The 27928-nt window shown below is 36.2% G+C and overlaps 1 protein-coding gene across 1 annotated transcript; it reads left to right on the forward strand.

Annotated features, from left to right (window-relative positions):
* The first annotated feature begins 1576 nt into the window (after positions 1 to 1576).
* LOC129005445 (uncharacterized) lies at positions 1577 to 27829 on the forward strand. Its single transcript, XM_054434333.1, has 4 exons — positions 1577 to 1600; positions 14959 to 15047; positions 23126 to 23273; positions 27641 to 27829. The coding sequence occupies exons 1-4, from the start codon at positions 1577 to 1579 to the stop codon at positions 27827 to 27829; spliced, it is 450 nt and encodes a 149-aa protein (XP_054290308.1).
* The last annotated feature ends 99 nt before the right edge of the window (positions 27830 to 27928 follow it).

Raw genomic sequence — 27928 nt, forward strand, 5'->3', positions numbered from 1 at the left:
TTTTTATGTAACCCGAATTACAAGTAATGAATCACTGTTTGCAAAAGAAGCTCATAAGATGGCAGACCTGCTTCCTCTTCCTCATTTCCAATTTGATTATAAACATAGCATCGTTGTCTACACGGTTTAGTGTTATTGTGAATTTATCGTGAACACATTTTAGATCTTAATGACAACGAACTCCCAATAACTACAAGCCGTGTAGACACAATGCTAAAAATGTTTATTATCAAATTGGGAATCGGGTAGAGGAAGCAGGGCAGCCAGAAAAAGCTTCCTTTGGAAACAGTGACATTCTATACCTGTAATTCGGGCTGTGTTAAATCGCCTTACACAATGACAGAACAATGGCTACACAATTTTGAAATGAATATGGTGCAACTCTATTTACAGTTTTGGAACAAGTGCAGGTTTCAAGGAGCTCACAAGGAACTTATAGTATCTAGGCACCTAATCAGACTGAAATTCTTCTGTAATATTAATAACCATGATGAAGGCACATTTGAGTTCGATTCATTGATAAATATTTCTTCCAAGCCAATAAGCTGATATACAAATTATGACTAACTAACACTCTTGTCTAGAGATCTTGCCTAAAGTTTCAATTATTATTGAAACTCTCTAGGCAAGAACGTTAAGTTGAATTACCGATTCAATGCCTATCAACTTTCTGTTCAGATCAGTGCCGGATCCAATACATGGGCCTTCAAATTAAATGAAAGTACATATTGACAGTGTTTGCGGACAGTGAAGACTGTGCTACATGTGCGCTAAACAGTTTGTTATGGTTTGTCAAATGACAATACATAGCATTATACGTCAGCTTAGACATATCGATGATATAAAGAAAATTGGTCACAAATGGTTTGAGTTGTCTAGGATTCGGAGGACATCACCAATGGTTTGTGTTGTCTAGGTCTCGCAGGACATCACCAATGGTTTGAGTTGTCTTGGTCTCGGAGGACATCACCAATGGGTTGAGTTGCCTAGGTCTCGGAGGACATCACCAATGGTTTGAGTTGTCTATGTCTCGGAGGACATAACCAATGGTTTGAGTTGTCTTGGTCTCGGAGTACATCTCAAATGGTTTGAGTTGCCTAGGTCTCGGAGGACATAACCAATGGTTTGAGTTGTCTTGGTCTCGGAGGACATAACCAATGGTTTGAGTTGCCTAGGTCTCGGAGACATAACCAATGGTTTGAGTTGTCTAGGTCTCGGAGGACATAACCAATGGTTTGAGTTGTCTAGGTCTCGGAGGACATAACCAATGGTTTGAGTTGCCTAGGTCTCGGAGACATAACCAATGGTTTGAGTTGTCTAGGTCTCAGAGGACATTTCCAATGGTTTTAGTTACCTAGGTCTTTAAGGACATCTCCAATGGAATTCGGTTGCATATGTCTTGGAGGACAACACTGGATCACTTCTGATTCAGTAGTGTAGTGACTCAGGTTAGGTCAGGGCCAGGGTTGAGGTATATATTTGGACGAGAGGGCGCGGCGGCCCAGTTGGGCAGACCCTCCTCGCGTCACCTCATCATCTCATCACGCCCTCACGCACGCACGCTCACACGCACACCATGGTGACTGTACAGGGACTGTTGGTGAGTACTTTCATCACTTAATTAGGTTTAACTTTTGAAGTTAACTATACTGTTCAAACTATTATCATCAACTTATTATCAAATCAATGTCAATATTTCCCCTTAAGGCTCAAGCTGCAACAACATAACAATGAATAACCAGGGTCACTATATGTTCAACAATGTTATTCTTAAGAAGCAATTCATCTCAATAACAGCGTTGGAATTTTTTAATGCGACAATTTATAGTGATTTTGTTGAAAATAAGACAAATTTGCGACACAGCAAGTGCACATAGATGAATTAAATTTATTTATATTTTACATCTTTTGGTCACCTTTTACTATTTGGTACACTACATATTTATCTCTATAACTAATTACTATTGAAAAGGGACCAATAAAAAAATTCTCTATAACATAAGCTAACCCGGTGATAATATAGATTAAAATCATTACATACATTTAAAAGTTTGTATAAACATTTTGGAAGAAAATTATATTAGTTTAAAAACTGTACCTTTTGTAGTCCAGAAAAAAACAATAGTTCAAAAAATTGTAAAGCTTGAAACTAAAATATTGACACTATTCAATCTTAAAATATAGTGGTACTTAAAACTTCTAACTATAGTTATAATTTTTACATATTTTTCAAAATCTAGGTTGAAATTAATATTAATAAGGGGTTTGAAAACATAATTCTAAAATTCTATAAATTACATTAAATAAAAATTTTGTTTATTTGTTATACTTGTGTATTTTTTACATCGTTGAAAAATCAATTTGAAAGCTCCTTCGTTATTGGGTCAACTTTTTACTAAATTATGCAGCAATATAAATATTTTATGCAGCCCAACATGCTTAAATGCTTGAAAAGCATTTATGATACAATTTCCAATATTTTTTTATTATGCTTTAACAAATATGTTCCATTCCAAAGCAATACAAACCATGTTTTAATGATGGTGTTATATTTTGAGGTTTGGTTTTATGGTTCTATTATTCAAGCGACTCAAAACTAATTAAAACTTTCTCACGCGTAATTTGAAACTTGAGTCATCTCTACTCAATCCCCAAAGAAGTTAAGCCTGGGAGTTTCTCAGGTTTGGATTGGAATGCGGTCTCTCTAATTCTCCCTCTCTTTCTACCACCCTGAAGTCTTTCTTGCGACGGGATTTAATCTTTTTCCCGCTTGATTCATTTTTTTGGATCCGCCCTCCGTCAACCCTTAATAATTTTGTTAATGGTCGACCCCGACCGAGCAGCTATAATTGTGGCGGGTCTCAAAAGATTGCCTGAGAGTGAAGTTTCGCCGCCGAAACGTCTGTTCCTTCAACTCAGATCGCCATGTTGTGGTGGTACACAGTTTAAAGTTGAAATGGTATTGTAAAGGTTTCGTTGGTTAGACTAATAATATAACCAAAACATGTAGACTTCTCATAACATTGTAGATTTTGAATATAGTGGTTGGTGACACTGATGCTATTGTCGAAAAAAATTGTTCTCTCTATTTTAGGGTTAATTTGATGATTTGTGCGTCGCTGCTTAAATGAATAACTAGGGAACGAGATATCGTTTATGATTAGATCATTTTATTTTAATAAACGAGGTTTTAAATAACTGAAACACAAGAAACAGATTGTAAAATAAACACATCCTCTACAGTGCACCGGACAGAACTAACAATAAAATTGGCTTCAGCTGTTTTATAAGGATTATGCTTTATCAATGATTTTATCCATGGTTCCGTAGATTAGACTCATTATAACAAATAAACTATTCATACACTTTTCACTAAGAAAGTTCTATATGTTGGCATTAGCCTTCTTTAGGAACAAACAAAACAAAGTAGATTAGACTTACTTATTCATGTAGCTCTTCCGATAAGTTATTTCAGTAGTTTCAAAAAAAATGTGTGATCCAACAAATTACAGACCAATTTCTCTGTGACCTAGATTCTGAAAAATTGAGCTTTTAGGCACTATCGTACACTTATACACGGACCAACTGTAGCAATTTTTCAAAGAAAATAGTTGATTGAGCTGCTTACAGAGGATACTTATTGTACTTATTGTCAGGATTAAATGTTTTCTACTATCATTCTGTACTATGATTGTCCTACTAATATTATAAATGAGAAAGTTTAGATGTATGGATGTATGGATGTATGGATGTATGTTTGTGACAAGTGAACGCGAAAAATACTGGTCGGATTGGGCTGAAATTTGGCATGATGATAGCTCACATTCCCGATTAACATATAGGCATATTCTTATTTCAAAATTCCTTTCGGGCTCCGCCCCAGTGGCTCTGGAGTTTCCCATGTTAACCTTATGAGAAATGGAATTATTGAATCTTAACAGCTGTTTCAATTAAACAAGTTGGTTCTGTTCTATGATGTTCAATAGCATTAAAGTTACAAGGATTACCAACAGGGTGCAGCACTATTATTTCTTTTACATTTATGACAACAGCTAATTTGCAACCAAAAGGTGAGTGAGCGTAGCGAACGAACTTCAACCTGGAGGCGAGTTAGCGTAGCGAACGAGCTAACCTGAAGGCAAGTGAGCGCAGCGAACGAGCTCCAACCTAAAGGTGAGTGAGCGTAGCGAACGAGCTCCAACCTAAAGGTGAGTGAGCGTAGCGAACAAACTTCAACCAGGACGTGATTGAGCCATGCGAACGAGATAATCTTGAAAATTAAGAAGTTAAACGGGGCAAAGCCCGCGGGTTACAGCTAGTTTACTATAAAAGATTATATAGTTTACAATTAGTTTGTCATTTGGTTTTGTACTCTTTTGTAATGTACATGAAAAATCTATTTTAACCACAAAAACCTTATAACATTGACTTTCTGTATGTATGTTATTTATTCCCAGTTTTATGTGAACAAACTAGCTAGGCTAATAAATCCAATAGGTGTTAAACCTTCTAAATAGCATGACGTTTAGCGTAGGTTTTTTGCACAGTAAACCTCAACCAATTATGACGTTAATAAGAGCAACGGAGAAGTCAACTGTGTAATTATTGGCTTGAGAAGGCACTTGTTATTCAAGGTGGTGATTTTGTGTCTGTTATTTGGCTTTCACGTTAGCTAATTGGTAAGGTACGCACCAAATGTGCAAGCTTATGAACAAGGCACAGTGTGGATACAAACTTAATTAATAATATTTTACAACTTTTTATAGTATAAGTTAGATCTCGCTTCTTTAATATTTCAAAAGACTATTGATAAGGCACAACAAAATTTCTAAAATTTATAACAGCTGATGTTAGTGTTAATGATTTATTGAGAGTAAAGATGGAAGAATTTGTGATTTACTTGGAAGAAAATTGACCTAAAAAATGTTTATTTCAATTTAATAGTAGTTTTGAAACTTCGAAATTCAAAATGACAAAAATAAAGAACAAGATATGTAAATAATGGACATGAAGGTAAATCATGTATGTGAAAATGCTATTCCAAAATTTGGTAAGTTTTTCTCATATCAGCATACACAAGATTTAAAATTAACCAAAACTAAAATGACGGTTTCTACTACTTACCAGATTGAAAAGCCACGAACGTTTCTATAAAGGTCTTAGATTAGATTTGGTGACCTAACTGGGATAGTGTTAAAAATAAATAACTTTGGTGAAATGTGAACACTTTTAATTGTCAAATAATTATCAACTAATCACATTAATAGTCCTAAGTGAAATTAGTAATGAAGTGAGTACTAAAATGAGTAATAAAATTAGTAATAAATGAGTAATAAGGTGAGTACAGGCTCCTTTCACATAAGTAAGTAAATGAAATTCATTACCAACGCTCTAATAATTATAATTCTTGTTGAAACGTTCTAATCACATACCTGGAATTTATTAATAATTATCGTGATTTAATATAAATTATTACGAAGATAATTATGATAAAAATTATTAGGATTAATACCAAACAATCACTGGCTTATTAAAATGGTGGCTAACCTGGACAATATAGTTTTTTTAAAGTATCAATACAGTAGTAAATTTTTAAAGTATCAATTATTAATAAAGTAGTCGCCTTACCACAAACCACGGCGACGGACGAAGTGTCCCCAGTACGCAACATTTATTATCCCGGGGTTTCATTGATTTATATTATTTACTTGTTCAAATATCCAAAGCTTAAGAATAAATTACTGACCCGTTATAAAAGATAGCTCGATTATACTAACACGACTTTAAAATCAATGGGAAAAGCCCTACGGATGGATATTTTGTAGCAAAAAAAGACACTGGGAGTTTAATTCAAATTTGGTACAAGTTTACAAGCTGTGGAAGAACGAAAGTTTTTTAATGATGTGCTAAATTAAGGTCAAGTTATTTATTTGTAATAAAAAATAGCACAATTGAAAACGGGAGGAGTTTTCTTACTTTCCGAAACGTGGTGTGGTAAAAACACTTTGCGTATGAAAAAGTCAATATAATTACACAGGTTTAGAGCTTGCAACAATTAATAGTTTCCCTCAAATAGTTCGTCCAACAATTACTTTATTCCACGTTCATTACCGAGATGAGTAAAGTATGGAAGTACACAAAACTTGCATAAAAATACTATTATTTACAACCAAACCTACCGCGCCTCAATATACATTATTCTAACTACCATTATCAAACAAAATGTATGATCAAAACCGTCCGCTCTACGGTTAGAATACAAATGTTTCATTACAAGTTACGACTTGCGCACGACTGGAGTAGAGAATATTTTTAATTTAACACTCGGGCCACTAATTACAGAGCGGCCCTAGGAAATTTGACACTTGACAAGCAACTATGCTAGGAAAAGTAAGCAAACCACGCACGTTTGCAATACTGCAGTATAATTTAGGAAACTCTACTAGGTTTTATAATAAACAACTACTATTTTGTAATTAGATTAATTACATTTCTTTGTACACTACAGGTCTTACTTAATACGAATAGCTATTTTTTAAAGGAATCAATGAAAACTGTATGAGGAAATATTTCTTAAAGTGGACCACCAATATTTTTGATACAGGTACTAATATTTTATGTTTTATCCCCAGTCCCAGCTATCTTTTTTGGGCCTACTTTGATTATAACATTACGTTTTTTATATCATGTTGATAAAACCATTCCTACAGTTTATTAGTTAACCCCAGCGAGTACATTATAGTAGAACTCTTGATTCTGGTAAATACACCTTCCCCGCGGTCTCCTGTTTTTATAACTTATAATCATTCGCAGAGTATATTTCAGTGCAACTTTAACAGTTGTGATACGAAATAGTAACACTAGAGCACTTTCAATCTCAGTTGCAGACAATTTACTAACACATAATCACCATAAAAAATTAATAAAACGTCAACGCCATAAATTTCCCAAACACATAAACGCATCATTCAGTCAGAAGCAAGGGTCAGAGTGCATCTGGGACGTGCAACCATAATTATCTGTCAGACGCGCATTTCATCGCGCACCTCCCACCAACCTGCGCACTGTATCAGCTGATGCGCCTCGCCGACAATGGGACATGCGCATGCGCGGGGAAAGCGTCGCAGTGATCGGGGCCGAGCGTGCGCTGTAGATGCGCTGAACATCACGACGCTCAGACACCCGACCCGGCCATCGTGATACTCGCATCGGTTCACCGTGATTAATGACGGCTTATCTCCTACACTTGCCTGGTATTTCATCGACCTATCGATATAATCACCGATTACTTTTGAATTATCACAATCGACTATGATGCACTACGCAGTGAGGGTGTAAAGGTCGCTTCGGTGAGTTATCGGCTGCGGTTTTAAATGGGAAAGTGAATAATGAACAGTTATTTGACATATGAATACGTTTGCGTATTGTAACTAGCTGGAAGATTTGCAGTGAGACAAATGCTTTTCTTATAATAATTGTACGGTATGTAAAACTATGATGAAAGAAACTTTTAAATAGTTATCAGCTCTAACTCTTGAAAATAATCTTTCCGCTGCGTTTTGATTCAAACGAAATGTTTGCTGAGTAAGAGAAAACTAAGGGTGTATGTCTAATTATGTAGGGCGAAATTTGTAGCGCAATGGCCATTTAGTAGACCATTTTATGAAGCACCACCTCAAGCATAAGCTCAATAATCCCTATTTTAAAGTGGGGTAAAGGCAACTTTGTCTATAGTGTACATTTTTTTTAGAAACACCAAGCCAATTAGATGCCAAAATAAGTCGTTTATACCACCTAATACAATTTTATCCTATATAAATAAAATCCAGTAAAGCAATCAAGTAATCGGTCACTCTGTGTGGCAGCCTCAGTCAGCGATCCGTGGTTCATCCAACTTCGTGCACCTTTCTCGGGATGGCTTGTTAACACACTTCTCCACTTGTGGTCATAATCTAGGCTTATCGTAATCCGCGTTAACAAGTTTGAGCGGGTCACGAACATCGCGATTCGTGTTTAAAGACCGGCAGCGCTTCGAGTGACTTGAGGGAGCGAATCGTTGAGGCAATAACCGTGATCGTTGTAACTTTACACCAGTTAGTGACTAAGGCTGACATATTCCTTATACACAGCTGTTAATTAATAGCCCATACAGCCAATGGCAACTAAGGGACCTACAAGTGGACTCCGATGGTAGAAGCTGTGATCGTAGTAACTGTGATCGCTGTAACTGTGATCGTAGTAACTGTGATCGTAGTAACTGTGATCGGCGTAGCTGTGATCGTAGTAACTGTGATCATAGTAACTGTGATCTTAGTAACTGTGATCGTATTAAGTGTTATAGTAGTAAATTTAATCGAAGCAACCTTCCATTTAGTAGATGGACACTGTACTGTAACCATCAAGGCAACAACAATCAAAAGTCATCGTAGTAATCGTATAGGATTCTGTTTTTAAATCGAAACAAATCTTCCATGAGTAAGGATTTTCAGTCATCACAAACCTTTGCAAACTCTAGTTAATAACTTTGAGTAGGTTGGGTTCCTCAGTAGTTAATTACAATGGATTCTAAAAACTATTACCTAGGATAGAAATAAGTATAGTTTCAGTAATAGAAAATTAAGCATGGTTTTTTTTATATTTTGTTTTCATAATTAACTACGATGGTAACTATCAGTTCTAACTCAGTTACTTTCGGGGGAAATTAGAAAAATTAAATTTCACACCGTGTGGAATTCAAGTGAAAGTAGCATCGAAACTATCCGAAAATCCAAAACATCCTGAATGTAATTTTAATTAAACTATCCGTGAACCAAACACATCGCTGAAGAAAGCTATCGAACGCCTCAGGGTTAGTTTTATTGAGTAATAAACATTTAAATTTATTAGCAGGTGCTATCGATGACTTTATGCAGAGCGAGTACCGACTCCATTGTATTCAAACCATCTTCAGCATCAGGTCAAAGGTCGGAGGAAGACTCGGTCGTGCCTCCATCGTGACCCATATCTGTGGAATTAATGAGTTTAGGTCTTAATACCCCACTGACCCCTCCTCCTGCAGAGGACCACACTTCGGATTCGGTTTAACAATCATGTTGTTGACTTTCTACAATATTGTATGGTGAATATCCTTCCGAAAATCCATTCAAAGGTATACTTAGGTGATGAACGAAAGGAAAAACTTCAATTAAAAACATTGCAATCAAGTATGAAATAGATCCAGTAAAACATTCTGTACAGTTGTTTGTAACAAACACAACTTTATTAGCCTACTCTAATGGTCAACTTTTTTATGAACGAGGTGTGTTAGCATGAGTGGAATAGTGGAGGGGGGTTAATTTTGTTCTATAACCAATGGTAATTTTCCACTGTAGATAAAAAAAACATTCTATTTTTGCCCCCACCCCATTAAGAGACACGATTAAAGAAACTAGTTAAATAATCAGATTCAGTCCCTGTCCGCTATAGATTCACAACATCTGTTTGAACGAATATGTTTGAACTATTTTCCCAATTGAACATTGATAGTTAACAAGTTTTGTAGCAATTTCTACAAGGAAAACCTCCAAGAGTCTAACATCTCCGACATTTATAACAGTTACATCGATGTGCAATTCCTACCACATTCTTTCAAGGTTTTTACTCTGGAAACGTGTTCCGTTGTGGTTCGTAATTCGAGCTTGGATTTGTACAGAATTGTGCACACGACACGTTTTATATCAAGTATGTTAAAATAAATATCAAAAATCTATTAACCTCAAAACCTTTATATATTCACACAATACATATTTTAAGGTGCATATATGATCAGCTTGACGTCACTATATAGGTTCCAAGTAGGACATAAGGAAAGTGCTACATACACTTGGGCACTTCAGTGTCAAATTCACGAATATTTGAGAGAAGATTCAGCTCATTGTACATCTACATTGTAAATCATGGAGCCTGCGGCGAATCTGTAATCATCTGTTCAGAACTTTCATAAATCTTCGATTCTCTTCCGAATGTTCATGATATATGATCTCAGTAAGTGGCATCGGTTTCCTCTGCGAGTGATTGTGTGATTGGTATTTTCTTTGAGGCAGAAGGTACATATTTCAAAATTCCATTTCTAACCCTCTCTTGTCTTTTAGAAACAGGGTATACTATAACAAATATCTAAAATTATTGTTGTGAATATTGTTAGGAACACTTAATGGTCAACAATCTATTAAAACAAAATAAATAAAAATTTTAAAATAACCTACATACCCAAGATTACAATGGTATGTATATTTTCGTTTAGGTATTTTAACTAGGCCTAAGTGATGTCCCTCAGCATTTCGAAGTTAAGGATTCGGGAAGTAAATATCGATTGGTCTCTATGAGAAAGAAAAGTAAATATGTGCAACGGTCACATTTTGCTTAGAATACCTTTTCGTAGCTGTTACCCTTTCATAGATCTGAATAAAAAATAATATAATATAACTAACGAACTAAAGATTGCCATTTCGTTCCTGGGAAAAGTCAATAGGTAGCTTTTTGATTGGTCAAAACTGGACCCAGCTGTTCCCGACCATTGGGCTTTAAATAAATGATCCTGATTCATGAAACAGCTGATCTTGGTCAGTAACAAAGCTACATAGATCATCTCACAATCTACACTCATCCTTTAATCATATTTAGGTTAAAATTCGCACCTAGGTGGCGTCCCCATCTCAATTGATAATAATATTAACAAATTATCTGCATTTTGATTTAATCATATTATTTCATTGTGCAAAAGAACTACTGTCGTTGTCTAAGGACGGAATAAAAGTGTTCAATTTTATTTCATATGAATAAATACTGTACAACTGCCATGTAGAGTATTTACTCATTCCTGAAAAGAAAGAGTTAGTTTTGAAATAAGCTTAAAATGTAGTTCAAAACCATCTAAGAGTATTTGATTGCACTTTTACCAGCTAATATAGTATGAATCGCAGACATTTCACTATCCTCACTTACGGAGAAGGCCAGACTGAAAACAAGTTTATGTTCTACGCATGAGTACCGTGTTAAAGTCTAAACGCAGAACATTCTCATTTACTCCTAATAGCACTGAAGTACTAAATTGTATGTAATACAGTCCTTTTGCTTATTAGAAAATATCTACTCTCTAAAGGAATAGCGTGGGATGTAAGTTGTAGTGTTTAAAAAACGTTGACATCTTATGCTGACGAATCACACTTTTACTTAACAGAACCAGTAAAATTTCTGTAAACTGTGGAACTGTCTTTGCAATTGGTGTACTTGAAGGGACCCGAGTACAAATAACACTTTCAATCGTATTCAAAACTTGTTCCCTAGTTAGAACAAATGATGCAATAAACTTTTACTTTTCAAAGATTTTGTTTGCTTAAGACAAATGATTAGGTGAAAACATGTTATTAATTTACAATAAAATAAATTTGTAAGGGTTTACACCTACACCATAAAGAGTGGTTTACCTTCCTCAATTCGGTTACAAAATCAATCTACAATCTATTGTCATGTTTGCCCTTAATCCAATCTGATTGTGGTAAAACACTCAACTGAAATATCAGTTGTAAGAAAAGTTTGTCAGCATCATGGAATATTTGAAAGTGATGTATAGAAATAATCAAACGCTAGGGGGCGAAGCCCTACCATTTTAGTTATTATTGGTCAATCAGTTACATCATTAGCTTTAAAATGACACTTCAATCGTAAAAATTGGTTAAGAGGAACAGCTGGAAAAGGGATGTTACAGAGGAACCCCTTTATCTATTAAGTTCATAGATCGATGGATGTATAGGTGTTTGAAAATAATAGACATTAGTTTTAATTGTTAAGTTATTTATTGGAAAAATATACTAATTATAGCTATAACCATCAAACATATGGACAAATGCTTCATTTTGTTAAATAAATAAGACAGGAGTTCTAAAAGACCCCTTCAGTACTTGTTCACTTTTTCCTTTTGATAAAAAATTAAGTAGTCCAAAACTCACCACGATGAATATTACCGACCACCTATTAACTGAATATCGACAACAATTCTATCACGATTCCACGGTGCGGAAACCCTCTGCTATTCGCACGGAGTAATGCAGTCGTAATTGGATTTTACCTGATCTCAGCACAGCACCTACCAGTGGAAAGGTCAAGTATAAAACTGCCATATCTTACTGAACGTACACGGAGTCTGTAGACGATTCTCTAATGATTCCGCGAACGAGTCGTGTTATCGTAGAGAAGACACTCGATGGGTATGGCGACGTCACGACGGCTCCGATCTATTATTCAGAAGACATCGGTGGCTGAGGGTAGAGTACAGTCCTACTTACAGGTAAGGACTGACGGATTTATGTAGTATTGTTGCGGTGAAGACGGTGTCTTCGCGGGGGTTCTGGAGAATCTGGGGAAAGGTCGACGGGTTAAAGAAGGGTTCTTTGAAGCTATGGTTCTGTAGGATTAGATTAGGTTCAATTGATGCAACTTGTGTGATATTGATTTGGATAATGAAGTGCATACCACATTGAGCAACTGAAGCAAATTTTATATTCAAATAGAGACGTAAATGAGTCATAGAGTGCGCTACTGTGGACATTCTATTTTCTACCTCAAACTTGGTACTTTGATAGTCCAGTTGGATTTGGCTATAAGAAGCTGTACTTTACAATTGGTATATTCGGCAGAAGTCAACCTCACACTCCTAACTCAAAGACTTAGAGAGTGTATAGGGGAAAAATTGGAAATTGTATCTTACGGTTTCGTTTAAAGATCACATTTTACGAAAAATAAGATGACTATTGTGAGATATAAAACTTAATGAGCATTTAATACGTGTCTTATAAGTAAATCCAAATGCAGAAAATAGATTCATTCTATGTATTTAAAAATTTAACTCGTAGAGAAATAAAATCTGTTCCAACGTAACCTTAGAGAAATATTTAAATATAATATTTCTCTAAGGTTACGTTGAAACAGATTTTATTTCTCACTTCGTAAAATGAGTATATCCTTTTCGTCGCTATTTTTTGAAAATACCACACTCCGCGTTGTAAACCTTGAACTCCCGTCGTATAAAAGAGTACATTTTAATTAACACTCCACTCACGAATCGAACCCGCTCCCGGCACCCGATGGGAAGCGACTGTATAATGGTCATCACAATCATTACTGTTGGCCTAAAATCTAAAATTGTTTATGGCTCCTTGTTTCGTCCAGAGCCCAGGTCGTGGCTGAGGTCAAGTACTGACCTCCAGATCATGCTTATATCCTGGAGATGATCAGTACAGCCTCCCAACACGCAACCAATAGTCCATCTCTTCTTCGATGAAGGAGAGCTCTGAGGTGCTGGTCATGTTGGATAGGTTTGGGCTATCGTAGCTATTGACTGGTAGCATCCTAATGATTCGGTAAGAAATCACAACCGGGTAATTATCAGGAATGAGCCATTTGGTAAGACCTTTAAGGCAAACTACACGATCATTGTCTCCATTGTGATACTGAAGCGTGACGAATTTATTTCCCAAACTTCTTCTAAGTTAAAATAGGTATTATGTTTCGCAAACTCACGATTCCTTTCGTCATACACAATTAGTTGTAGATTCATGCGAAGCTGAAAACAAAAAATACCGGTATGGATCATAAACATAAACAAATGACGTTGTTGGCCCGAATCCTAATACTAATAGCATTGAACATATGTTTTGGCAGTTCCATTTAAGCAATGTTAAATAATGTTTATTTTCTGGCTAAAAACGTCATTTGTTTATGTTTATGATCCATACCGGTATTTTTCTAGTATTCGCGGTGAAAACCATAGGATCTTTTTATCATTCAGCTGCATAAATAATTTGCAGCAGTTAAAAACAAGCAGCCTTTGATGTCAATATCGTCGTTCAAAATCTAAAATCCCTATTTATGGATAAGTATCGTGCAATCTGAAAAAATTAAACGTCACATCACATTGTTATAGCTATCGAATCATATATTCTATCTTAAACAGCCTATTCATAGAGACCATGATTTTCCCCATAGAAGGAGGTTTGCGTTACAGGGAAAGCTCGGTCAGTTGCCGTGATCATAGCTAAGGTGGAAGGTTGGGGATGAGTCACACCACTTAACCAACGGTGTTTATTTAAATTACACCCTTCAAGAGCTAGAAAACACGCTAATCCGTCTCACCCAGGGATCGCAACAAAAGACATTCTTTGTACAACACATGCTGTCTATTGTAGAGCGACGTGCGGTATTGTTGACAAAGGTCAGGTTGGTGAAAACATAGAAATGAGAGATATAACAATGTAGGGAGAAGAATCCACTAGGCTTTCTTGTCAAACATCAATTGGTCAATTGGTTTTGTTAGTTTTATGAACTTAATGAAAATGTCTATTGAATGCCAAGACACATTCTTAACACAAAGTACAACTTTCATTAATGCAATCAACCATCGTCAGAGTGTGCTCAGCCTTGAGTCGTACTATTAATTTGGTATAAAAAGTGTAAGCGTTTTAGAAAGTGAAAGGAGGAAATCATTTCAGTTCAACAATTTCTTGGGGCAGTGAATTTAATTCGAACAAAACACCTACACCTAGCTCATCTTCCTAGACAGAAACTCGTTAGTAAGAGCACGTGTTTAAACACTGTAAGAATACAGGTATAAAAAATAATACTATAATAATAATAATACGACGTAGGAAGTGGCGTAAGAAGTAGTAAAGTTTAGCAACGCAGAGTGTGGGAACGGTTTGTGGCAGTTAGGTCAATGTATCTGTAATACCTAAATGCTATGAGAAGGGAAGGATACAGGTCCATGGCGTAGGAAATGGTGAAGGAAGTAGTAAAGACTGGCATCGCAGAGTGAGGGAATGATTTTCCCCGAGCAGAGCTCGGTCCCCAGGTACTAATAAATAATTTAAACACTTTGTTTTAGAATTTATTCTTTTGAATTTAAATTTTGTTTCTCTGTTTCAGACATTCTCTTGCCTCCTTCTGGCTGAGGTGATGGTTTGCCATGGATTTTGGTATTTCTCCAGCAGTCCATCGAATACCGCCAAGAAAATGTGAGTACTTGAACTTCAAATTCCTCCTATCTATTGCGATCTGTTGGAAGTCAAATAGAATATTTACAACCTCAAACAATTCCACAACGAGCCTACTTGCACCTATCTAACTGATGCAAATATAAACACAACACAGGAAGGCGAAAGTCCCATGTAGTTTCCACTATCGTTTTGCACTCATCGAATATCGAGGAAGTTTACAGCTGTTGTTGATACTAAACTAACCAGAGTGTCTCCACTCTCCGGGTAATAGTAGTCGATAGACTCCAGAAACACGAGACTTTCCCCACGATACTATCAGCAACGCCTCTGAGGCAGCCACTGCTGAGCAGATGCTGAAGTCTTGACCAGGGTCAGCATAGATACCGCAGGACAACTGTATGTCCTCAATAGACCAATGACCTTAGATGTCCTGTGTCGGAGACATCTACTTTAACTGCCTCCAGGAGTGCACCGCTGACCCTTCATGTCTTCAGCTGGCGACATTATCCTGAGTACTCCAAGAAACGATTGTGCATTCGTATTTATTTTGCGAGATTTGAATGAATAACGGATGTGGTCGAGGTTAAGCATATCCAGAGGAGGTAATTTTATGCGGATTGTTTTGTGAAATTCCCTCCATGGAGGAGCATATAATAGTGGTTGAGTTCAGTTCAATTCGTGTCCCTTGTAAATTAAATTAAAAATTGTTGTTAATTAATATGCACTTTAATAGATCGTGGGATGGAGTCTACGAATTGGTGATTATGTGGAAAATAAAAGTCTAATGTTGTTTATTGTCGAATACCAAAGAGTTTTCCTTTCTTCTATCAGCCCCAAGAAAATTATCTAGACTTCTTTAATTGGTGTAGTGATTATTTATGCATTTATTACAATTTTGATATCATATCCACTCAATCTCCTCTAAAAAGACTTTAAATTGGTGTATAACAATGGTTTTATAAGGTTTATACGTTGATTTGTTTTTCGAAATTCCACAAAATAGGTTAAAGCGTTTTTGATGTTTTCTCTTTACTATTCTACCTGTAAATTACACCAAACAATATTTTCTTGTTCACTTATCACAATGGCCATAATGCATGGCTGATGACTTCCAAAATGAAATAAGCTCCTGCTCGTGTATCAGACATATAACAATATCTGGGTGTATACAAATTTAGAGAGTTCTTGAATCCTTGTTTAGGTTTCTTGTTTTAGTTCTCAATCGGTGGCCTATGCTATGGATTGTCCAAATTTAGGTTTTTACAGATAATCATATCAGTTCAAGTATTGATTGGACCCAATGTACCTTCTTCCAATACATAGGAAAGTGTGTAGTAGTCATTGCTGCTATCGCTGAGCATTATACAGTTTTCACGGAGGGTTAGGCGCAAATCGCACGACTTCTGGTGTGTAATTTCCGCGAATCACATGGTAATGAATTCCTCCCAGTCGCTTCCCAAACTGAAATCTGTTCATAAACTCACACCCGATTTGTAATTTACGCCCAAGATTGAAGTGATTTTACCAGGAAAAGGGTTAAAGAATGTTCTCCAAATTATTAAAGTGATCCCAAATGAATGATTGAGGGGTATTAAAATGGGTCACGATAAAGATGTTCCCCACCAAATCAGCCATTCTAGATCATAATACACCAATGACACTATTGGGAGACTTTTTTTGTGATAGAGCGCAGGATTTTGTTCTTGAGGTCCTAAGTTCAAATCCTAGCTATCACTAATGGCTATATGACCTTCTAGGCGGGCATTAATTGCGCCAACTAACCTGAGCCAGGTAGTCAGGTATTCCAGAATTGCGCCAGCTACTCCAGGGAGATATCCGATTCGTTCATTAAGTGTAACAAGTGGCGGCCCTCTTTGCCTGTATAAATAGTAGGTTAGGATAGGTTAGGTCGACACTTAAACAAGGACATTCCTTCTGCCAGCAATTCACCCCTCTGGCTTGGGCTTAGTGCAATAAGGAACATTTTTTGGGACAATTTAAGGGCTTGGCGCAATTAAGGAACTCTTTTGCGCAATTAATGCACTGCCGACCTTCTAGCTTAGACTCAAATATGTTGTGTTCTCGGCTAGAGACTAGCATGCTAGGACGCAAACACTAATAGTCTTGCAATGCTTAGTTTTAAAGTCAAATTTCCCCCTTTCCCGAATTCCAAAAATGCCGTGGGAGCCGAAATGACCACGACCTTGCCTAGTGCATCCTCCATTACCATAAACGTGCAAGAAAGCGAGTGCACGAGGCCCGTGTCATTCAATAAATTACAATGTAGAAACTATACAATTATCACGGGGTAATTTGAATTTAGCGTCCGTCCGGCGACGACCCCCTGACCCTGACCACGGAGGTGTGTAGAAAGCCCCGGGTGATAAAGTACGATTTTGGCGATATGTGAAGCCTCTGCCCCTGCCACGCCTACTGTACTTGCTTACTTTTCCTAGGAAAATCTTCTGACTCTGAACTTAAAGGTTAATTGATATAAACAAATCAGAAGTGAAGAAAATTCCGGCTGATAACCTAGGATGTTTGTGATGTTGTGACGATTTTGCCCACACCCTTGTATATACTTTTTAGCCGGAATAATTCAATTTCCCTAATGGAATTGGTATCACCCATCGATGTATAATAACTCTACATCGATGGTATCACCCGGGCAGTTACCTTCTAAGGACTCAGGTATTTTTCTAGCAAACAAGAAAATATAACTGAGTAGAGCAATAAGGGCGGGTATTAATTGCGCCAACTGACATGAGTCAGGTAGACAGGTATTCCTGAATTGCGCCAACTACTCCAGGGAGCCACCCGATACGATAATTATCGGCTGGCGGCCGTCTTTGACTGTATAATTGAGTAGGTTAGGTTAGGTTAGGCTAGGTTAGGTTAGGTTAGGATAGGTTTAGTTAGGTTAGGTTAGGATAGGTTAGGTTAAACAAGGACAACCCTTAGTTTCTCGCTCCTTTCACACTATACGATTTCGCTCGTACGAGTGTTAATCGTACGGGCAGATGATCGTGGGTCTGTTGCTTTCACACTATACGATTTGTAATCGTACGATTAAAAAAATCTTAACCCCCACTCCACTAGAACAGAGTTCATTGACATTTCAGTGGAAGGTTTTAAGTAGTATGGATCACGAGGAAATTATGCCGGCAACTCACCCCTACCTGGCTTGGGCTTGGGGCAACTAAGGAACATATTTTGGGACCCTTTGAGGGCTTGGAACATTTCAGGAACTCTTTGGCGCAATTAATGCACGGCAGACAATAACACCCCGATTTCATCGATATGAGAAGCCGCTGTCCAAAATGTTTGTTTACCTCTCCCTTGGAATATTTTGGCTCCTATGCAGTTTAATTGCTCCTGTAGTGAGTTCTCACACAACTCACTCGAAGGGTAATTTTGTGTAACCAAAAAAGAGCTGTGTAGAATATCTCTGGTCTTGAACTACTATATTTTTGGGATTTGTGAATACATCCCAACTCTTCCAGGTACTAACTTATCCCGAAGACTTTAATACTTATAATTATATTTAGTTTAATTATTCCCGAGCTATGTCTATCACACGGGTAATTACACTCAAAGGGTAATTTGATGTAACCAAAATTACCGTCGAAGGTGAAGTTCACCTTAAATTACGAGGGAGTTGTAATCGCGTCCACTTAGCTAGGCGTGATCGTGTGGGAAAACAGCGGACAACTTAAGCCGGGAATTTGAAAGCGGTTAAATTACACTTCCAAGCAATTTTTTTGAACGCTCAGGTTTCAGCGTGAAAAATATAAATGGCTTGATGTAATGTGTGTTAGTCGAGAAATGTAATGAACCTCTCAATCGGTTGCGGATTTACCTTATTTTAAAGATCACATTGAAGATTTAAGGAGCCAATTTACTAGCATACTACAGGTCAATGATACAACTAACAGCTGTTTTAGCCTATCTCACGGAAATGCAACAATGTTAACAGCTGATAAAATAGCAAACAACAGTAAAGTCGACAATTTCAACTCCCAGACCAAAACTAGACAGAGGATGTTGAAGAACTTAGTAGGTTAATACTGGTAATATATTTATATTGAGTTACCATAGGCTACTAAGTATCAAGGCAACCCGTTACTTTAATGTTTGGTATTAACCTTTATAACGATTCCGGCTGCAATAAGATGGTTAGGTTCATTTGTCTTCCCTATTAACATAAGTGATTTGAATTGTGGTGTATTTGCGGTTGACATTGTGCAGTTTCTCAATTACTGTTGGAAAATGAAACTATCTAAGTTAAATTGTATTTTATTTGTTAGCTCGTTTAGCAAATAGTAACTGCGTTGATGCTTTTATAATTTGTTTAATAACTAATTAATTTAGAGTATGTAATGAAACAATGAAAGTACAAGGGTAGCTCAATTAATCGCCATATTGCATTATAACCTTGCATTACAGTTAGCCCAAGCAATATATTTTGAATAGTTTTAGTTACCTTCTATGTTCTAACTACTAAAGATTAACGAAAATTGATTATTGATATGATTTATTTCCAAACCAATGGCTGTTTAATCATTTTCAAGTACTGAACATATTTTTGATGATACATCCAAGGAATTGTCAATTAGAAAAAGAAACTCAATTTAAGCATAATGAATGGCATACAACACTATAACAGCCCTCAAAATGTTTAACTTTACCATGGGAGCGAGCTGGTCGTGTAAGTGTGTGAAGCTTCGGTCCTCGAGGCCCCGGGTTCAAATCATGCACAACATAAAAGATTTATTTATCTGATAACACCGTAACCATATAGGTCTAGCTTGAAGTTTTGTAACGTTTTATGACGCTGAATGTGTAAAACTGGTCTGGGCTAGTATGCACCCTAGGATGTAAACATGAAACATATTCAAGCCAATAACAATCCACATACATTATCATCGATTTTACAACTAAATTTCTGTCCAAACTGTCTCATAAGTTCCCCAAAAATTCAAAATCGGCCTTACGTATTAAACATTCTAAATTTGATAAAACATTGACCTTAACACACAAATTAATTATTAATTTCGTCAAAACAAGTCTAGTGACAAATTCAGGTTTGACCGAGGAATATTTTAAATGTTCACAACACCAGCCGTGTTTTACAACAGTGAAGTTGGCGCTATAACTCAGATCTTCCCACTTTCTTCACAGTGTCCGGCTTTGCCGATATTGTGGGATATCCGGACTCGGACATATCCTTGACCACGACTGTGAGATGCGCTGTGAGCTGTGACTCACTGACTCATCGCCGGTGGTGAGATGTCGCTGTGTAAAGAAACCATAAGTTAGAAATTATGGCTTATAATTACCACTGTGCTAGATTACAAATATCTGAAAGCAAATAACCTGTGTCGAATTGAAAATTTAAATACGATTAGCTGTAGTTTAGGTCCTATTTTAACGTTAAATGAAGCTTCATATAGATAACCGTCACATAAAAATTCCAAGATTTTTTCTGGAAATAGAATAAAAATAGAAGACGCATAAAAGTGTTAACTAAAGTCGGTAAGTGTACAGCTGATTTATTTTAGACTAATACTTAGTAACGGTCTATGTAAAACATTTTCCAATAAAAAATATGAGTTAAAAACAAATTTGACACAAAGTGATTGAAATAGTGAAAAGGAATTTTACAACTTACCTACCTTTGTTTACCAACAAGTAATGGACAACATTTACGCCCAGTTTTTCCGCCTTTTCTGCAAGCATTTTTTTCCCTTGCAAAAAAATTCTCCAGTACTTCCTTCCGGATCTATATTTTCTCTACTCCTTTTATAAAGTTTTACTGCATTTTCGTGCTAAGCCTAAAAAATAAAATATTTAAGCTCGTCAGTTGGTTACATGTATAACAGGTTAGGGCATTCAATAACTTTACAAACAATTATGATGCCTTTCAAGACACCAACCTCGAAAAATATGCAAACTTTCGAAAAGAATCTAACTATGTTAAAACTATGTTAAATTTGCCTAAATAAAATAATTTTTCCTACAGTTACCTAACAATGTACATGTTCTCTCACTGATTTGAGAAAGCAAAGTGGCCAATTCGCTCATCAGTGAGACAATGTTAACATTGTCTCACTCTAATTACTTTGTCTCACTCCAGATTTGCAACGTGAAGGCACGAAATAGTGAGCGCGTAACATGCAGGCAACGTCGTATGCGCGCGAAATACGTTGGCAGCACTGGCTGTAAATCAGCTGGTCAGCTGTTGTACTGTTGTATTTGTCACTTCACATTAAATTGATTAAATGTTATATTAAAAGTTCACTTCTGTGTAAAATAGGTTATGTTTCTTCACCAATTTATTTGTTTTATGGTAACTGTAGGAAAAGTATAATGTGCAACTCGCGTTCAAAGTACAATTGCCTCACTCGAGAAACCATTCCTCACTCGCCTACGGCTCGTGAGTAAGGATTTCTCTCGAGTGAGTCAATTGCTCACTTTTCTCACTAGTTGCACAAATAACTATTTCCTACAGTTACCTAACATTGTACATATGTTCTCTCGCTGATTTGAGAAAACAAAGTGGCCAATTCGCTCATCAGTGAGACAATGTTAACATTGTCGCACTCTAATTACTTTGTCTCACTCCAGATTTGCAACGTGAAGGCACGAAAGTGGCCAATTCGCTCATCAGTGAGACAATGTTAACATTGCCTTACTCTAATTACTTTGTCTCACTCCAGATTTTCAACGTGAAGGCACGTTTCTTTACCAATTTATTTGTTAAATGGTAACTGTAGGAAAAATATAATGTGCAACTCGAGTGCAAAGTGCAATCGCCTCACTCGAGATACCATTCCTCACGAGCCGTTTCTCTCGAGTGAGGCAGTTGCACAAATAACTATACCAGCTGGGCTTAGTGTAAAGTCGTCAACTTATTACACGTATATTTAGGGGGTTCAATAACTTTGCAAACAATGAAACGTTTTCCGAATCAACCTGACAATCTTCCGGAAAGAATCTAAAAATGAAAACGAAGCTAAATTTGCATCTGATCGTGCCCGCCGGATTGTTTATACAGTAGCTAATTATCGAAGCCGCAATCCACACGACAGGTATGCATTCAGTAATTAGGTACATTAGCCAATACCTGACGGGGAGGCATCGACTACGTGCAGGGCTTTAACCGGACTACGTGCGCGGAAATAATTACATATGGCTTAATCAACTAATGAGCCGATTTTCGATATTTATGCAAGCAATTATTGCTTGATTACTTTCCTGTTTCGGAGTTGAGTCACGCGTTGAACGTGTCCAAGCTGTACAGGGAGAGTGGATAAGAATTATTTGTTTGGGAACAAAGATTCTGTAGTATAATGGTGTTTTGAAATTATTTTACATACACAATAGTAAGGTTTAACAATTATAATTGTCACAGTGATATTCAAATTGTTCTCGAATACGAAAACACTAGTGTTATGTTTTAAATATTTTTTTAAGAAAACATACGGTGTCTATGATCGTTAAATTTTGTAATTATTTGAAATCACAAAATTTCACTCAATAACACAAGTACTCATGTTTACTCTAGCCGAAAAATAATATCTATATCTACGAGATAAAAGATATTTACAAAACCTACATATGGAAAGATCTAAAATATAGTATGGAATTATTATTCCGTACTTGACTTAAAGTCTATATTGGAGGAGGAGTCATTCAGCACTCTTAACAAGGGGTTTTTATATTATTTGTAGTCACTGTCTACTTAAGAAATTAAAAAAAAACACTTTTAAATGTACGTAATACTAGTTAACATAATAATGTGAACACAAAAAATGTTAACATTCATTTTTAATAGGATTTTTCAGAATATGATAAGGTTTAACAATGTTTGGTTTCTACCAACATATATTTTAAATCAATGGTGCCAATACCATGGTTAATAAAATTCTTTTGCCAAATATTGTATGTTGTAAATGAAGAACTTTATCTGTGTTACTTACAACTATCTTATGTTGTTTGTATTTGGGTAAGCAATGGTATAGAAAATTGAATAACAAAATCTAGAATAAAGCTTGAGTACTATACTTTTGTCAAATACTTACTTGTGTTCGCAGGGGCGGGCCTCCTCCGCCGATGCCAGGGTACTCCGTGAGGTCCGAGACCCCCTACGGTCCCTGGTCAGGTCCCCCGGCCCCCTACCAGGCCGACCCTAGCGGCCACCTGACCGTAGCTCTGCCAGTGGCCGTGCCCTACCAACCACAGGTCAGTATAGGTTCATCGCTGAAGACAGGAGAAAGTTTCATCCTGGAGACTTATCGTAAAGGGATTTTAAAATGGAGAAAGTCAAATTTGGCTTTAATGCATTTGGAAAGTATATGCGACTTTTTTCTACAGTTGGCACTTTTCACTTGGAAAATGTTACATGTTCATCTTATGTTATATTCCTTTTAGAATTTTAATTGTTGACAGTTTTATCATGTTTTCGTTAGAATGCTAAATAGAAGTACTGTATAGTGAAAAGAAAATATTTCATATTAATATTAATTTGAGATGGGGAGACTCAAATGTGCGTATTTCATCCCAAATATGAGTGAAGGATGAGTGTAGAGTGGTGTGTGCTTTGCGTAGCTTTGTTACTGACTAAGATCAACTGTTTCATTAGTCAGGGCCATTTATTGAAAGCCCAAATTAACAAGGACAGCTGGGTCAAGATTCGAACCATCAAAAAGCCACACTTTTGTCATAATCGAACCGGCGACCTTTTGATTACTAGATAAACACTATAACCACTGAGCTACCCAGCTGCTGCACAGACTTGTAACTGCATTAGACCGCTCTATTAGACAGACAAATATTTTATTTATTTATACATCACGATTGATCTATTGAGCTCTTGTAGAAATCAAAGGTGGTTTGATTGACAATCCACTAATAGAAACCCCAAATTTAGTGGTCCTAGATAGTTTCATACAAGCATCGAATAAAAAAATGTTTTGTAAGCCTGGTACTTAATCATTCCGGTGAACCCAAGATTACCTTTTTCTTAGACTGAAAGAAACAAATTTTATACGTTTTAGTACACAATTCTATGTCTGTAATATGAAGAACCTCAAACTGCATTCCATCAAAGTTGATAAGACCTTTATGAAACACCCTATACAATAACATTTCCTAAAAACGGTTACTTCAATAATTTGTTTTGCTATTCAAGCTGCATCTAAGTAAATAAAAATTGTATATTGTTAGCCATGTACAGAATAAATAAACAACCAATTTCGTTTGTACCCAAAAACTATCAAAAAGTTACACCGCATAGTATACTTAACCTTGGTTTCCATGGTCCAATACTGCACCCAACTGTCCTTGAATAGTCTTTCCTAACCAGCTGATCTTAGTAACAATGAACCACCCACATATGGCGTGGAGATGGAACAATGCCGATATGCAGAGTTTCCTTTTCACCCTACATTTTCTCACAGCGAACCACCCCTGGTCGACTTGACAGTTCCCGCGATAATTGTAGGAAAGGGCAACCCCGTCTCAGCGATCTAGAGATAAGGACCTCCATAATCAATGCTCATGCGAGCTTCGTGTGAAAGCCATGCGGGAAGCTCCATTCGTGAGATGTCCTGCGCCTGCGCTGTACCACTTTCCGTTCTCTCCCGCCATCCCACCGGAAATAGATAAGTCCCTTCCAATCACCATCAACCGAAGGTAAAATAAAACTCGAATCCTTCGTCGAACCCTTTTTTTCCTGCTATAAAAAGAAGATTGTGATTGCTCTAGAGGTTCCACCCGGACGGTTTCTTTGGTGACATCGTGATTTGATGGGACGGTTAGATGAAACTTGGTTTTTTTGTGAATAGATAAAATTCCTCGTAAAATTAGTTACATAGCGCGTTCAACGCTGTAATCTAACAAGTAAAAGATTGATGAGAAATATACATAATTTTGTAAAAAAATTACAATCAACTATCGTGAAAATTGTGTGTAAAATGTGGAAGAATACTAGTTTTCCCGTGACGGCTTTGTAACTTTTGTTCTTGTAACAATTGACAATTTTACTACCAATTAATCAAACATACTTCTCACAAACACGAGGAATCTCTTTCTCAAAAGGTTATTTTCATCACGTGTTTTTCAGAATCACAACACTCACTTATATCTATACTATTATATAAAAATCTAATGGTGTCTGTCTGTATGTGTGTTACTAATAGGTGCAAAAACTACTGAACCAACTGGGCTTAAATTTTACAAAAAAATAGCTACCATACCATTATACCATTATACCACCACCATTATAGGACTATTCACATTTCAATACTGACCGTAGGCTTTGCCCCTTTGGCTTTTTAAAAGTTCTGAGGTGAACATTTTAAAAGTAAATATTGATTGGTCTCCATGGCTGCAATGAGAACACTAACAATATTTGTTTCCATTTTCTTTGACAATTAAATTTAAACAAGACGAACTGCTAAACTGCATATTTCACAATTTCAGATAGCTGATACAAAGAAATGAAATATAATATTTTCCATAACTATGTCAATGATTATAGAAAAAAAGATTCTCTAACCGTTGCTGTATCAACTCGAACTCTGCTTTGGATTTTTTTAAGCGTCTAATTTATGAAAATAATGTTATTGATATGATTTCATGGAAACATTATGAAAATTACAATGTATATTAGATGTTTTGTATGAATTTGGAGGCTACTTTAAATAAATTCGAACTGATTAACATGTGTTAGATTAACTTAACATAACTTGCACATCACATTGTTTTTTTATACGTATATTTAGGTAAACTAAGTTATTGTGTTTTGCTAAACCTATGCTTAAATTAACCTAAAGAATATTATCAATAACTAAATTGTACTTCGTTGATTTTTGTTTTCTAAAATCTGTTGTATATGTGTAACTATATTTATTTATCAAATGGTAATACAAAATACTCTTATTTTATCTTAACATAGCTTTCAGTTCACATTTAATTAATTTGATACATTTATTCTTTTGCCACACCACTGATCAAATTAAACCAAGGAAAATATCATAAAACTAAGCAGTACACAGTGTTCTTTTGTTTCTAAAATCAATGAAATATCTGTTACTATATTTACTTAATGGTAAGTGTGAAAATATAAAGGCAATGGACGATGGAACTGATTAAAGAACTGGTTTGTATATTAAGTTGTTTGTTGATATTTTTGTAGAGTAGAATCAGAGATTTAATGAAACATAGACTGTATTTGCTATTACATTTTGTAGTCCTTGATGCTTTGATAATCATATTAGTTTTGTCTGCTATCTTTAATGCTAAATTATTTGTTTAACATTTTTTATAGTACCTATAGATATAGTTTCGTTAATATTTCAAAAGACTGTATTGATAAGGCACAGCAATATTTCTGAAGTTTATACTGTAACAGCTGACTTAGTTTTGCTAATGATTTATTGTGAGTAAAGAAACTGAAGATGGAAGGATTTGTGATTTAATATAAAAAAGAGTGAAATAAAAAAAAATCATTTAAATTTAATAATTAGTATTTTTGAAACTTAAAATTTGAAATTTAAAATGTCAATAATAAACTAAAAGATACGTAATTAAGGGAGATTAAGGTAAATCATGTATTTCAAAGTTTTATTGAAGATTTGGTCAGTTTTTCTCATATCAGCCTACACAAGATTTAAAATTAATCAAAACTAAAATAGTGGTATCCACTACTTACCAGATTTAAAAGTCATAATCAAACGTTTCTATTAAGGCCATAAAAATTAAATTTTGTTTCTAAAAGCGTTGGCGGATGTGTAACTATTATATGCAACAGATGTAAAGATTAAAATGTTTCTATTTTGTGTCCTCTTCCCGTTGCAAAGCACGGGTACAACAGCTAGTTAGAACATAAACGGTAGAGATCATAAACACAAACAAATAAAGTCCAAACCAGCTGTTGCTGTTATAAGTATACGATTCGGACAAGATGTAAATTGTTTACGTTTATACTGTTTCTGTTCTGATATTCGTGATGGGACCGTCTTGGTTTTGATGGCTCAATACTGTACCCAACTGTCGTTGAGAAATGGGCATTGCAAAATTACCAGCTGATCTTAGTAACAATACTGTCATGTCCAACGCTCATTCTTCAATCGTCTTCGAATAACCTCATTGTATTGGTGTCGTAAAACTAACGTATTTTTCCCAAGTTATTGGAACCAGATCACCTTATTCTTCATGGTGAAATCCATTGATTTAAGAAACTATCAAACATAAAAAAACTATCTAGAAAACATACATGACCATCAAACCTTGTAGGAAGTAGCTAGACAGTTAATCGTGTAGATTCCTCTTTTAATCAATCTAGAGTATCAATTTAGTCACTAATGGGTTTAAATAATCCTGATCCTGAGTGATGAAACAGCTGACCTTAGTCTTGGCCAGTAACAAGCTACTCAGATCACCACACAACATAGTACACTCATCCTTCACTCATATTTGGGTTAAAATACGCACCAAGGTTGCGTCTCCATCCAAACTAATTGATAATAGTATTTTTTTTATTTCCTCCTGAAGGTGATTCAGTTCTGTAAAATATGTCTGTTTATATTTCTACTTCTTGTCCCCAGATGGCACCGCCTCCACAGACCCTTCAAGGTCGCCTCCACGACGTGCAACTCGTCCCCTGCCTCTGCCCCGTCAGCACCCTCATGGGCAAGGACTTCGACCCCTCGCAGCCCCAGACCCAAGGAGCGCCCCAGGCCTCCAACTACGCTCAGATGCAGCACCAGGCGTCATCCACCGCCAACAACCCCTAGGAACATCAGAGATCCTTGTACAACCTTCCGGACGATTGACCTTGGAGCAGTCGGATAGCAATTCATCTTTTGCAACAACTTTGTTCCTAAAACTTGGTT

The sequence above is a fragment of the Macrosteles quadrilineatus genome, unplaced genomic scaffold (assembly GCF_028750875.1).
Source record: "Macrosteles quadrilineatus isolate MER2022 unplaced genomic scaffold, UCM_ALF_1.0 Scaffold_21__1_contigs__length_2333173, whole genome shotgun sequence".
In the NCBI taxonomy this organism is placed as follows: domain Eukaryota; kingdom Metazoa; phylum Arthropoda; class Insecta; order Hemiptera; family Cicadellidae; genus Macrosteles; species Macrosteles quadrilineatus.